This window comes from Hordeum vulgare, chromosome 3H (assembly GCF_904849725.1).
Source record: "Hordeum vulgare subsp. vulgare chromosome 3H, MorexV3_pseudomolecules_assembly, whole genome shotgun sequence".
In the NCBI taxonomy this organism is placed as follows: Eukaryota; Viridiplantae; Streptophyta; class Magnoliopsida; order Poales; family Poaceae; genus Hordeum; species Hordeum vulgare.
In genome coordinates this window covers 12,651,773-12,665,861 of record NC_058520.1, presented here as the reverse complement: position 1 = coordinate 12,665,861, position 14,089 = coordinate 12,651,773, and the positions used below count along the sequence as shown (strand labels likewise).

At 44.7% G+C, this 14,089-nt stretch overlaps 2 protein-coding genes across 2 annotated transcripts; one reads left to right on the top strand and one right to left on the bottom strand.

Moving 5' to 3' along the window:
* The first annotated feature begins 238 nt into the window (after positions 1-238).
* On the top strand, positions 239-928 carry LOC123441342 (polyubiquitin-like). The gene has a single exon (XM_045117821.1). It carries the CDS (start codon positions 242-244, stop codon positions 926-928), a length of 687 nt encoding a protein of 228 aa, XP_044973756.1. The 5' UTR covers positions 239-241.
* Positions 929-11,468: 10,540 nt separating this feature from the next.
* On the bottom strand, positions 11,469-12,798 carry LOC123439248. The gene is made up of 3 exons (XM_045115984.1): positions 12,634-12,798; positions 12,445-12,555; positions 11,469-11,895 (listed from the first exon to the last, which is right to left on the bottom strand). Exons 1-3 carry the CDS (start codon positions 12,731-12,733, stop codon positions 11,768-11,770), a joined length of 339 nt encoding a protein of 112 aa, XP_044971919.1. The 5' UTR covers positions 12,734-12,798; the 3' UTR covers positions 11,469-11,767.
* Positions 12,799-14,089: the final 1,291 nt, after the last annotated feature.

Here is a 14,089-nt window from a genome sequence, read left to right as displayed (position 1 = left end):
GCAACCCTAGCTAGCCTTAATTATATGGGCCTGTTTTCGCCTACGTATATGAAACAGATTACATCCACGCCGTGTTTTAACTGTAATCGGAACAGGCTATTTCAGATAGTCCGACTCGGATCGGAGTACTCCTATTGCATCAATATAAGCAGAGGCAAGTACCCCAGGTTCTCATTTGTAGGTTTTCCAAAAGCCTTCCTGAGTAGGTGAAGCTAGCTAGTATTCCGGTCAATTTTCGAGGATGCAGATTTTCGTGGAGACTCTCGCCGGCAAGACCATCTTCCTCAAGGTCGACCCGTCAGACACCATCTACGTTGTCAAGGCCAAGATCCAGGACCAACAGCGCCTCACCTTCAACGGGGTGGAGCTGCACGACTGTCGCACGCTGGCCGACTACGGCGTCCGTGACGGATCCACCCTTGGCAACCGCCTCCATCCGCTCCATGACAAGATGCAGATCAATGTGGTCGAGACGTTGACAGGCAGGGCCATGAACGTTGCAGTCACGAGCTCAGACACCGTCGACAATGTCAAGGCCAAGATTTACAAGTGGCACGGCTTCCCCACGGACGAGCAGTGCCTCATCTTCGCCAACAGACAGCTCGACGATGACGCCGAAGGCAGGACCCTGGCAGACCTCAACATCCGCAACGATGCCACCCTCCTCCTCGTCCTCCATAGCCGGTGCCCGAGAGGAAGGATGAACATCTACGTGAAGACGTTACAAGAAGAATTCTATAATCTTGAGGTGAGGAGCGCAGATACCATATACAATGTCAAGGAGAAAATCTGGGCTATCGAAGGCATCCCCCCGGACCTGCAATGCCTCATATTTAATAACAAGTTAATGGAGGATGACCGTACCTTGGCATACTACAATGTCCAGATGTATGAAATTCTCTATTTTGCGTTCAACCTACGTGGTTGAATATGTATCGTTGGTGGTCTCCATACAAAATAAAGGCATGTGTGATTTGAATTTTTTAGTATCATTCTTGTAGACTCTCTTGTCGTGTATTACATGCCACTTAGCAATTGAAATTGTCGACGGAAGACGGGAGCATTTCTAGTTAATGTATTGTGGGAGTACTTGCTGAAGCACTGGTGAATGTGTTGTTGGGTTAATTATTCTCAATATCTTTTTGTGTGATGGTTACGATGAATTGACCTACCACTTGTTATTGTTGATAACCATTCTGCGGCTCGATCTCAGCCGGCCATGAGTCATACACTTGCCTAAAAAGATTTCAAACAAGAACATAAATTAATCATATTTTCCTCGTCAAATTTCATCTATGACATAGTTCGTTATGCAAGTTCCTTAGTTGTTTCTGCTTATTAAAACGGATATATGCTACCATACACGCAGTAACTCTTCAGACATGGATATTTTATTTGGCACACATCCTTGCTTCAGAGATACAAAAAGAAAAGGACTCCGGTAAGGGCTGAACGTCAGATTTTAAGTAACCACGCACCTAACAATTCGTTCGATTTGGGAGGTTTAATCAATCAAACGCTTTCGTTCGGTATGGTAACCCTCCCAACGCGAACCATATGACCCGACAGTAGGGATGGCAATGGTTACCCATTACCCACGTATCCTGCGGGTAAAAACCCTATTAGGGTAAGGGTATGGGACAAAAACTTATTCATGAGTATATAAATAGAAAAATCTAAAACCCATCGGATAGAGCTGGTACGGGTATGGAATCATATAACCCATACACATATACCCATGTATCCATATAAAATCTATGTAAACTCAAAATTATCTATACAATCTACACTATGTCAATAATTTATGAATTAAAAGTGTATGCCTATGTGTTGTTGTTTATGACTATATGATGTTGTTTTATAAGTATGTGTTGTAGTTATAATCTATCCTTGCAAAATATACGACATTTTATAACTATAAGTTGTTTAAATTGACGTTTGCAAATATGATTAATTTTACCCGTGGGTACCCGTCTACCCTGTCGGGTAACGGGTATGGGGAGGCTCCACCCGTATCCATAATCTTGAGATGGAGAGCGCAGATACCATCTATGATGTCAAGGAGAACATCTGGGATACGGAAGCAGGGCCGGCCCGGGGGGGGGGGGGGGGGGGGGGCGAACGGTGCGGCTGCCCCGGGCCCCCAAAAGTCAAGGACCCCTGCTAGGTATCATATATATGGAGATTTCTTAGCTTGTGGATCATACGTACAGCAAAGGACAACCCCTAAAAGTCTTGTAGATCACGCAGGCCTGGGATCACGGTACATGCCACGGTTTCCTCGTATAGGTACAGGCTAACTGGCCAAGCGTCCGACGGTCCGACCACGAGAAAAACAAGCTAATACGTGAAAGGCAAGTCAGGACTCAGGACATAATACGTGAAACAAATCGCTTGATTTTCGGTTTCAGTTTCCTTTTCTTTTGGATCTTCGTCAGACCTCTATTTGGCAGGTCCTGCGTAGGCTGCGTTTCTATCGCTAATAAGCTGACCCCAGGTGCCTCGCTGTTCTTCGTCTAAACTCCGACTCGCCGTCTCGCCGTCTCGCCGTCTGGTCCTTGCCGTTTGGCGTCTGCAGCCTGCGCAGCGCCCTTTGCCGGCCCTGTCTGACTGTCTCGAACCAGTCAAGCAACAGCCAACAGGTCTGTACTCTGTAGGTTCAGAAATCTTATATAGTTATATTGTCCGTATTGATTTTTTAGTTTAGAAATCGCATCTAATATTTGCATCTTCCCAAATCAGAAATATAAGTAGGTGCAAGTCTGCAAATCAAGAAATCTGTAGTCTAATATTTTAATTAGATTTGTGCTAATTGTAAAAGCTAATTGTTCCTTTCAATTTCAGCAAGGTCATGTCGGGTTCGGGTAGAAAGTATTCATCCGAAAGTTTTAAAAGAAAAAAGAAGCAGCAACAAGATGAGGAGAAAGAGGCATTGAGTGGATCCATTTTTAGATATTATAAGAGCAAGACGAGCACTTCAAGAAATCCAGAGGAGTTGGCGATAGTTCTTGCGGATGACCAAAATAATGTCAATCGGGAAGATGATGGCCATACTCCTACAGAAGACGATGTTGACATCGACATGGATGATACCAATGTGAGTGATCATGATCCTATATTTAATTCATCAGCGGCAGAATCTGCTAGTGTTGATGAGGAACCGGTTATTACTGTGGATATTTATGATCCAATCAATTGGGGTAGTCTTGATAACAAAGCGAGGGATATATTAGTGGAAAAGGGGCCTAAAAGGGAAGAGGAAAGTACTAAATATCCTTTGGATGAAACTTCACGATATTTTTCATACAACCATTACTCAAGAAAAATGAGCAATGGAGAGGTGCGTGACAGGAGATGGTTAGTTTTTTCAAAACAAGCAAATAAAGTGTTTTGTTTTTGTTGTAAAATTTTCAATTTCGATAAATGCAAGAGTGCATTGGGGCATGATGGTTTTTGTGATTGGCGGCATATTAGTGAAAGACTGAAAGAACATGAAGCTAGTGTCGACCACATTACCAACATGAACTCTTGGAATGAACTGAGAATCAGACTAAGCAAGCATGAAACAATTGACAAAGAGATACAGCTCCAAATCACAAAGGAGAAGGAACGCATAAGGCAAGTTTTATTAAGAATAGTTGCCATTGTGAAATTTCTTGGTAAGCGTAATTTGACGTTTAGAGGATCCAGCGAGCAACTTTATGATGATTCCAATGGCAATTTCTTAGCTTGTGTGGAGATGGTTGCAGAATTTGATTTGATAATGCAAGATCATCTTAGGCGTATTCAAAATAAAGATATTCATTACCATTATCTTAGCCAGAAAATTCAGAATGAGTTGATTTCTCTTATGGCTGTTGACATTAGAAATTCTATCATCAAGATTGTCAAAGTGGCCAAATATTTCACTGTTATCCTAGATTGTACCCCAGATGTGAGTCATCAAGAACAAATGAGTTTATTGGTTCGATGTGTTCATATGTCTGACAGAAAAATACAAATTATGGAGTACTTTCTTGGTTTCTTGGTAGTGGATGACACATCTGGTTTGGGAATTTTCAATGTACTGGTTGATTCTATGAAGTCATTCGATCTTAATATTGACGACATTAGGGGACAAGGTTATGACAATGGATCCAACATGAAAGGAAAATACAAGGGGGTGCAAAATCGGTTGCTTGGGGTAAATCCAAGAGCTTTGTATATGCCATGTGCTTGCCACAGCCTCAATCTCACTCTTTGTGATATGGCTAAATCTTGCGGTAAGGCTGTTTCTTTCTTCGGAGTTGTGCAACGTATATATGTACTATTTAGTGGTTCTACCAAAAGATGGAAAGTTTTTGTTAGCCATGTGAAAGATTTAACTGTGAAATCTTTGAGCAATACTCGCTGGGAGAGTCGGATCAAAAGTGTTAAAGCAATTAGATTTCAAGCTCCTAACATAAGATCTGCCCTACTTGAGTTAAGTGAAGATAGTGGTACCGAACCAAAGGATAGGAGTGATGCAAAAAATTTGTTTGATGTGCTTGGCAACTATGAGTTCATACTTTGTATGGTCATTTGGCATGAAATTCTATTTGTTGTAGATACAGTGAGCAGGAAGTTGCAATCATCATCCATGTGCATTGAGGCTGCCTTAACGCACATAGATGGTATGAGGACTTATTTCGATACTTAAAGAGAGGAAGGGTTTGATTTTAGTGTGATAATTGCCAAAGAAATTGCAGCTGAAATGGGTGTCGAGCCATCATTTCCGGTAAGGCGTCGTGTTTCTAGGAAGAAACAATTTGATGAAGATGACAATGGTGAAGCAATGTTCGAAGCTGAGAAGGACTTTAAAGTCAATTATTTTTTGGTCATGGTTGATAAGGCGGCGACTTCGCTAAAAATCAGATTTGAAGAACTTGAATCATTCAAAAATATTTTTGGATTTTTAATGAGTTCAACAACCTTGAAGTCATTGGATCATTGTGAACTCAAAGAGAGTTGCACTAAATTTGCAAGTTCATTCTCCTCAAGTGGTTCATCTGATGTTGATTTATATGATCCGATTTCTGAGTTAACTGTTATGCAGTCAACTTTGCCCGATAGAGCAATGTCTGCTATGGAGATTTTCGAATTTGTTCGAGAAGCAGATTGTTACCCCAATATTTCTATTGCATATCGGATTCTTTTTACTATGCCTGTGACTGTGGCATCAGCTGAAAGAAGTTTCTCAAAGTTGAAATTATTGAAGAACTACTTGAGATCTACAATGTCGCAAGAGAGGTTAAATGGCTTGGCTACTTTATGCATTGAGAAGAAAATGCTTGATGAAATTGATATTGATACTATCATTAGTGATTTTGCATCCAAAAATGTTAGGAGAAATTTTTAAAGGTAATATGTACGTTATGAAATATGCACACTGAGATATACTTTGTTGTTTTATTTAATAAAATTATATTTATATATTATGTTTACTAGTTAGACATTTATACTAAACACCCGAAGGACCCCAGAATATAGTTTCGCCCCAGGCCCCTGAAAACTCAGGACTGGCCCTGTACGGAAGGCATTCCCCCGGGCCAGCAGGGCCTCATATTTGAGGGCAAGTTAATGAAGGATGACCGTACCTTGGCACAATACAATATCCAAATGAATGAAGTTCTCTATTTTGTGCTCAACCTACATAGTTGAACATGTATTGTTGGTGGTCTTCATACGAAATACAGGCATGTATGATTTGAATATTTTAGTGTCATTCTTGTAGACTCTCTTCTCGTGTATTGCATGCCACTTAGTAACTGAAATTGTCGACGGGAGACGGGAGTATTGCTCGTTAACGTGTTGTGGGAGTACTTGCTGAAGCACTCCTTGGATGTTCTCAATACATTTTTTTTTGAAAAGGATGATGTTCTTAATATATAATAATTTAAATTGTTAGGTTTTCTTCTCGGATCTCAATCTGGTTGGGAGACGACGCTCTTTTCTGGTCAGATCGATGGCGGTGGCGCAGATCGGCGGCGACATGGCTGTGGTGCGGCGGCGGCGTAGGAGCACGACACCAGTAACGACGGATCTAGCCTTGACTCAGTCGGGCTGATTCGGTGTGCTACCAATCTCAATCGCCGTCACCTCTGCACTGCTCATGGACTTGATCTGCAACACGAGGATGTCTGGGGCGCCGACCCTAGGCTTGGTGGTGGTGACCTTCTTCTTCGTCAGAGGTGGTCGGCCAGCTGGCTGTGCATGGAATGGGGACGGGCAGCTGCCGGTGAAATCCGTGATCCGACTTTGGTCGTGGCGGGTGACGACGGCGCCTACGCGTCGTTACCTTCTTGAAGGCGTCACCTTTGAAGTCTCCGTCTTCCCACTCGAAGTTCAGTCAGTGTCGGGCTGCTTTGGCATCGTGGTAGTGCTGCGGTCGTTTAGGCGGCGGCGGCTGGATCCTTTGATCTAGTCTCCAACAGAGAAGGCGGCGACCCGTGCACAAGAAGCTGGATGGAGTTCTCCGAACAGATCTGGATGAAAACCTGCTCTTGGCTAGATGCCAAGGCCGGCGATGGCGACGCTCTACGGTGTCGTTCCTTTCTTGAAGGCATCGTCGAGGAGAAGTTCTAGACCACTATCTGCTACCTCCGGGAGAAACCCTAGATCGATAGATCAGAAGACGGCGGCGCGCTTGTGTCGTTTCCCCCTTGGGGACGTCATTCTTGGAGGTGTACGCGGGTTCGGGGGAACAGTGGATGTTTTCTTCGATGGAGCGGTGCTTCATCCTGCACATTAAAGGCGGTGGATCTCGATGGCGTGGCACCCTGGTGATTAGGCGTCTGATGTGCGAAGATGGACTCGCGTAGGAGGGCGACGCTGTCTGGCGTCGTGGCGGCGTCAACGGCAGCTAGACCGGGCAAGGTGGATGCGTCAGTACAGTTCTGAAGATGGATTGGTGGCAGTTGGCGGCGGCGACCTCTGAGTGTGCCCGGACCGGTGGGTGCCCCATACCCGACACGTGGCTTGGTTGGGGCCTCATGTCTTAGATGTTAGGTTTGGCTGCGAGGTCTGTTTGGTATTAGGTCCAGACTATCAACATCCCTTCATCAACTATATAGAAGTAGCGACATATGTTGCCTAGAAGGTGGCTTCAGTCTTACTGATGTATTACTTTGTAAGGTCTTTGTGAATAATTAATAAACTAACTGCATGCATCGCTCAGATGCAGAGGCTGGGGGTCTTCCTCCTTTTCTAAAAAAAAGGTTAGTGATTTTTAGAACTCCAAGGAGTGCTTCAAAGAATTGGCCTACTACTTGGCAATCTTTTTGTGTGATGGCTACAATGAATCGGCGTACTACTTGGCTATATGTGTGCACCAGCGCGTGTGTATCTATGTTGTGGTTAGTTTTCTAACACCAGCGTTTCCGACCCAATCCACATGCGTCAACAGGTCAAAACAAAGAGCAACACTGACTTATGACATGCCTTGGGTCCTCTCCCCTCAAAAGAGTAGCCTGTTAGGAGGGGCGTTTCCGACCCACATGCGTCAACAGGCCCAACCGGAGAGCAACACCAACTTATGACACGCCTTGGACCCTCCCCCCCAAAAGACTAGCCTGTTAGGAGGGGACACCCTCGCCCTTATAAGTCGTGTTACTTCTCCTTCCACAACCGATGTGGGACTAAACCCAACACCTCTGACGTACTGCATGATGCAGTTGGGCCACTGACATGTGGGTTCAAAAGCAGGTTGCCCCACCTATCTGTGACCCAACTGCACCCTATAGTGCGTCAAGGGAGCTGAGTCCGAATTTATGATCAGCTTATTCATTTGTTTTTTGCGGTTGACTAAATTACTCTAATCTATGATGCACCATAATCGGCCAAGCGTTAGTCACAGACAAGTATTCAAACAAGAGAAACGATAAAAATAGTTCCATTTCCATCTTAGCAAAAATGCTACGTCTCGAGATATCAACGTACGCCTATATGGCTATATATATATATATATGAAGCTGCTCCACTGCGCTTTTTTGCTAACAAAAGCACAGAGGCATCTACAAAGCAGATTGGGTAGATCATAGAAATTGTTGGAAGTAGCTAGCCATGAAGAGCAGCACGCTTGGTGATCATGGTCCGCTATGATCATGGGGATCTTCCTCTTGATGGGCATGTGCAACGGGGATGTGCATACAACATCCAATGGTGAGGGCGAGGCAATCGACATCAACACGGTCAAGCTGCCATGCTATACCAATTGCAACTCCTCCTTCTCGGGCCTTTACGCCAGCGACGATGTCATGAATGTTAAATTATGATTCAAATTCTATCGTATTGGACTAGACGTAGTACAAACGGTGTGGGCCTTTGCGTTGGTACCGACGCGTAAGAGTACAACTTGTTTACTTGTCCTCCAAGGGCTCTCATGTATTGCCCCTCATATATACTTCATGTAGTCGCATCTAAAGACGGTATGTCGTCTCGTGCTTGTAATACTCCACCCTCATAGTGATTGCGTCTTTGTGCGTCCATGGTTTTCTTTCACAAGGGTTTTCACGTAAAAATCTTTGTCTCTCATGTCTCGTTGATCTCGTTTTATCTAACAGTGAAGAACGTGCGACCATGTCTGCAAACGATGTGTTGTCATGAAGAAGTACACTGTCATAGAGTTCAGGTGTACCAACTCCTTCCTCGGCGTGCGCGGTCCCCCGTGCTAGAACCACTGAGTCTGAGATGAAAGCAGATAAGAAGCGGCTAGCTAGCTACTACTGTGATTTGAGATGTGTGCTACAGTGCACACTGCACATGTATGCAAGGATTGGGATTGGATGGTGTTGATCGATGTTATATGCGGAATACTAAACCGTTGTTTACATGTGTGTGTTGACAAACTAAAATTGGTGGTAATCAGATAGTAGATACTGGTGGTTACGTGGCAATCTTGACAATTTTGGTTTTAGAAACCGGTGGAATAACTCCTTTAGGCCTGACTCAAGATGCTGTGGAATTTAGTTCATGCACTTAATCACTGGATTTTTTATTTATTTTGCCGTCCAAGGCTGATCATTTCTTGGAACGACAACAAGCATCTTTTCTCCGGCGATGACATTCTGCATTATTTTAGAGAGCAAGTATTAATCTGTCTCAAGTTAAAGTATGAAATATTGTTTGCATAGTAAACATAGATTGTCTGCTGGTTTCGTAGTTGTTTCTGCTTACCCCATGACCTAAGAAAATGATCCCCAAACGCAGGGAGGTGGAGGGGGTCCTTCTGGGCGTCCTGGTGAGTAGATGGCGGCGGTGTGGGCTGGGAATCTCGGGTGTGGTGAAGGCGGTGCAAGGTGGTGGTGGTGGTCTCCTTCTCCGGGATTCGGATCGATGGGGAGGTTCAAATCTAGGGTTCGTGCTTGGGCGGGTCAGTTCCGTGCCCATGGTGGATTGAAGCTTGAGCTTCGGGTAGGAGAGGTCAGGCTTGGCCTATGATGTGCTTGCGGGTGGTGCTCGTGCTCCCTTCGCCGGTATGGTGGTCGATGGTGGTGGTCGGGTCTTTACTATTTTGTCAAACAGATCGGCGCCGATGACCATGGTTAAGGTTTCGCGCGAGCGGGCTCGGCGGCGGCGGCCCATAGTCACGGGAATGTGTCCCCCCCTCCCCAGTCCACCGAGACTGATTGGTGATGCAGGTGTGGACGCTCCCTACTATGGTGGCATCAACTCAGATCTCGTGACTAATGCCGGGTTATGAATTAAAGGAGACCCCTTTCTTTCTCCCTTCCGAGGATGGTGGTATGGGTCGTAGATGGGTGGTGGTGGCTTGGACGTGGCTGCAGAGCGATGGCTTTTGGGATGGCGGTCCGCATGGTTGGCTCTTCTGCGGGCACCATGTTGGTGGTGGTGGCTCTTCCTCTTGGTCTTGTGGGTGATGGGAGGGTAGCGGTGGGCGGCCCGGACGCTCTCTTGTCTTTGGCAGTGGCGTCGCCCCGATCCGGACCTAGGTTGCTAACCTCGTTGGACCTATCATAAAGACCTCGTGGTGGCATAGGGAGCTGTTGACAGAAAGCTCGGCACTTGGTTGCCGATGACGGAGACGTATGTGGGCGCCGCTATCTCTATGAAGACGTCGTCGTGGTGCTCCTTTTTCGTGCCAGAGTTCCGAGTGAAGACTTTTGTCCTTTCTAGACTCGGCAGCGGCGACACTTTGCGCCGTATTCCCTCCTGAGAGCGTTGTCATGGAGCTTAGGTGTTTAGGGCTTAGGTGTTGTAGTTGGTTTACCCAATGCTTTCTTTCGGTAGCGTAGTTGTTCTGTGTGATTCGGTTATTTTGGAATTGGCATTGTACGAGGGTTACCTCATCATCTTGTATCGTTCGACCGTGAACTTGGTTCGGTGATTGCTTTACAATAAAGCGGGTGAAAGCCTGTTTCGAGAGAAAGTGATACGCAGTAACTTATTTATCGCAACATGCAAACATATCACATCATCGTAGAATTATAGATCGGATAATGCCCACCACAACAAGCAACCATGCATGGAGAAACACCACCACTTTATACTACCATGCATGAGAAAATATTTTTCATTCTATTATTCTACTTATAATCAATAAATATTTTACCAATATGCACAATCAAATATAATAAGTCATATGTATTTTTAGTTTCAATTCACTTGTTATTAATGTAAATATTTATATTTCTCATGATATAATCTCATTGAAATATTTTGCAGCCGAGGTTTCATCTACTTAACAAGGATATATGGAGTAGTTCCGATCATCTTAGTTTTATCACCTTGTCGGCAACACTATGTCTGAGTACTCCTTTAGAAAAGTTGTTCCAATCTACGGTATTCTTTCTAAGCTTGACAAGTTGCTCTGCTACTTCTGCCATATATCAGATTGGCCATCTTGCAATTCCTTTAGACACTTCATTGCTATGTTGCCAATTTCTTTCAGGATCAGGACGTTCTCTTTTGTTAGAATCTCCTCTCAAACATTGACCTCCCGCTCTATTCTGTCTCATGTATATATACCACACGTTCGTGGACAATATCTGTTCGGCTCCCGTTAGCAGCAAACTCATATACCAGCACTCGAACATCCAACTAGAGGCAACAACCCATTAGCATGAGAACGTTAGGGTGGTTCATTTCCAATTGGATCATCACTTCTTTGCTAAATTCATCTGCTCTTTCTTCATCTACCTTGATAAAAGATTTAACTGATACCAGAGTTTCACTTTCATCGGGTAGAGTTCCTTTGTACACTTTACCTAATAATCCATTACCCAAACATACTGAATTATTCTTTTGTGACTTTATTTAGATCCTTCTCTTTTGAGTGATGGTATGTCACCCAACTTCCCTCATGCAGCCGATTTCCTAACAGAGACAATGCTTTGCCAAAAAAAAACATGACACACTGTTTTCGCAAAAAAAAAAAAGAAAGATAATGGTTCGCCCTTCGTTCAACTTGCATGTTTTCTGATATTCTTGTCTATTTATTTGGTCTCAAAATGAGCCATTCGGTTACAGAAATTCTGCTTGAGATAAACTCAAGCATTGGACCAAGCTTCATGGCCATGCCATCCCAACACCACTCGCTCCCCGAACCCTAAAATACCCCCATGACCGCTAGATTTCGTGCCATCCCACGTAGCTACCACAGGAGTAACTTCAACGCTAAACGCAGTAACATAAAACCCGGTCCAAGTCGTGAACATGTCTCACGCAAAATGTACTTCTTATTTTGCTATAAACGGCAACGGGCTTAAGCGTGCATGAGGGAGCTGCCGGATCAAGGTCGTGATGGATGCGCTGCCATCACCTGATGTGCAAGGGCGCCGTATACCCCCTGCTGCGGCATAGTCCCCAATCCTCCATGGACATCTCTTGGCCCTCCCCCCTTTCCAGGCTGCCGACGAACTGCATATGCATTGATGCCATAGGTTGCAAATTGTTAAACGTAAATGCACACAAGTAGCGCTAGCTAGCTAGAACGAACATCGACTTGAAAAATACTAGGGAAGAATATCGTTTACACGAGAGTGGCTTCTTAAAAGACAGGCTTTCGGATACCCCTTATCCTTACCCTTCAATCTGCTTTGAGATCCGTATTATACAACTAACTTCCAACACTGGATTTTCTCTTTTTTGCTTCTTCTAAATAAGAGAACATCTGAACTTCAAACTTTGCAAGACATCAAAACATTCTAACTAAAATATGGGAAAAAACTTTCAGATATTTTGGTCCAACATAAATGTACAAAATTAGATTTTTCGGAGTAAAAAGGTATTATTTTTAGTATTTATGTTTCACGGAAAAATCTGAAAGTTTTTTCCCACATTCTAGTTAGAATCTTTGATTGTCCTTCAAAGTTTGAAGTTCATATGTTGTTTTATTTTGAAGAAAAAATGGTACTTGCACAAATCACGATGTAGAAATGAATTCAAATGTTGACTGTGGTTACACACCATCGACTGTAGGAGGCCTCATATGGACCTGCTTGTTACCCACGAGCACCGGAGGAGACATCATTGGTATGCGGAACCCTAGCCGTCGCCCCTCCATAGTCTCCTCTCCAACTGCCATGCATCACAAATTATCAAACATAAATACACACAATGTCCAGGAAAGGACACGTGTTTGCGAACTTTTGATACCGTCGTCGCTGGCAGAGCTTGGCATCAGGGAGCAGCAGAAGCATATGATGGCCAGGAACGCCATGGTGCGCGGGAGCGAGGGCAAAGAAGACAGCTTCATGGTCTTAGATCCTAAGTGGCCGGCTAGCTTCTTTGTTCTCTCCTTTGCGGCCGGGTTACTCACTGTTAAGTACTAATGGCGGCAAGCATACTTGCGATTAGCCTTGTGTCTAGTGGGTCTGGCATTAACCTAGTCTAACCACGTTCATCTATACAGCTAGCCATTCAACAAGTCCAGGTACGATGTCCCAGGTCAAGTGCTCAAAGTCATCTCTCTAGTCTCCACTCTCCACTTAATTAATCTTGTGTCCAATGTTGTCCCCTCCAGCCCAGCGCATATTGTTCGGCATTCGAGCGTAGTCGTAGGCTTGAACTGCGTTAAATGACGTATGCGCTTGCGTTGGGTTTGTAGGGGCAGTCGCTGAGTTTATGATTTCATTGAGCAAATTGGTTAGAGCTAAAACCTATACTTGGAACGAGTACCGTGAGGGACACTGAACTTGTGCAGGTAATTTGCTATGAAGAAGACGTGGGCTGAACGTCATGATCTATTCAGATGACTGCGCAGGATCAGTAACGGGAGACTGCCATTTGCTGATGCTGAAGAGGCTTCGTCTGCTTGTACTTTGCATGCTGAAGCCTTTGCAAACCAATACCCATCCTAAGTTTTTCTGTTGTCAGCATCAGCTATATGCCGTCTTCTCCCCCAATGCAAAAAAACAAGATCAAATTCATTTTGTTGGTTTATTATCTTGTCAGTTGTCTTTTCTTCCCTCTGTAAGCTGCATGGAGCCATGTATTATTTCTCAAAGGACTGAAAAATCAAGGGCTGATCAAAGCTTTAGGTCAAATTAAATTAGTTTGTTTGTTACTGTAATATTCTTTTCTTTTAGAAAAGGAGGATGACCCCCGACCTCTGCATCTGGGAGATGCATGCGGCCATTTTATTGATTATTCTCGAGGACCTTACAAAGCAGTACAACAATATGCCTGAATCCGCCATCTTGACAACATCTGTCGCTACTCCTATCCATATGATGAAGGGGTGCAAGCTGGACCAAATACCCAGACCTCTCACCTAAGCCTAACATCTAAAGCCGGAGACCCTGACTGAGCCACATACCGGGTCCGGGGCATAAACCGGTCCGACGCACTCACATGTATCGTCGCCGTCATCTTTCGCTGGTCCATCTTCAGATCAGATTGAGGTACCAGCCTTAGCAGGTGCCTCCGCCATTGACGCCATCATGACGCCAAACGACGACCTCCACCTACGCAAGTCCATCTCCAAGCAACGGACGGAGATCCATGCTAGGATAGGGCCGCACCACCGCCGTCGCCCATCATCCACAAGCGCCACCTAGCCCCAAGGTTCCCAAAGCGGCGCCTTCAAGAAGGGAACGGCGCCGTGAGCGCC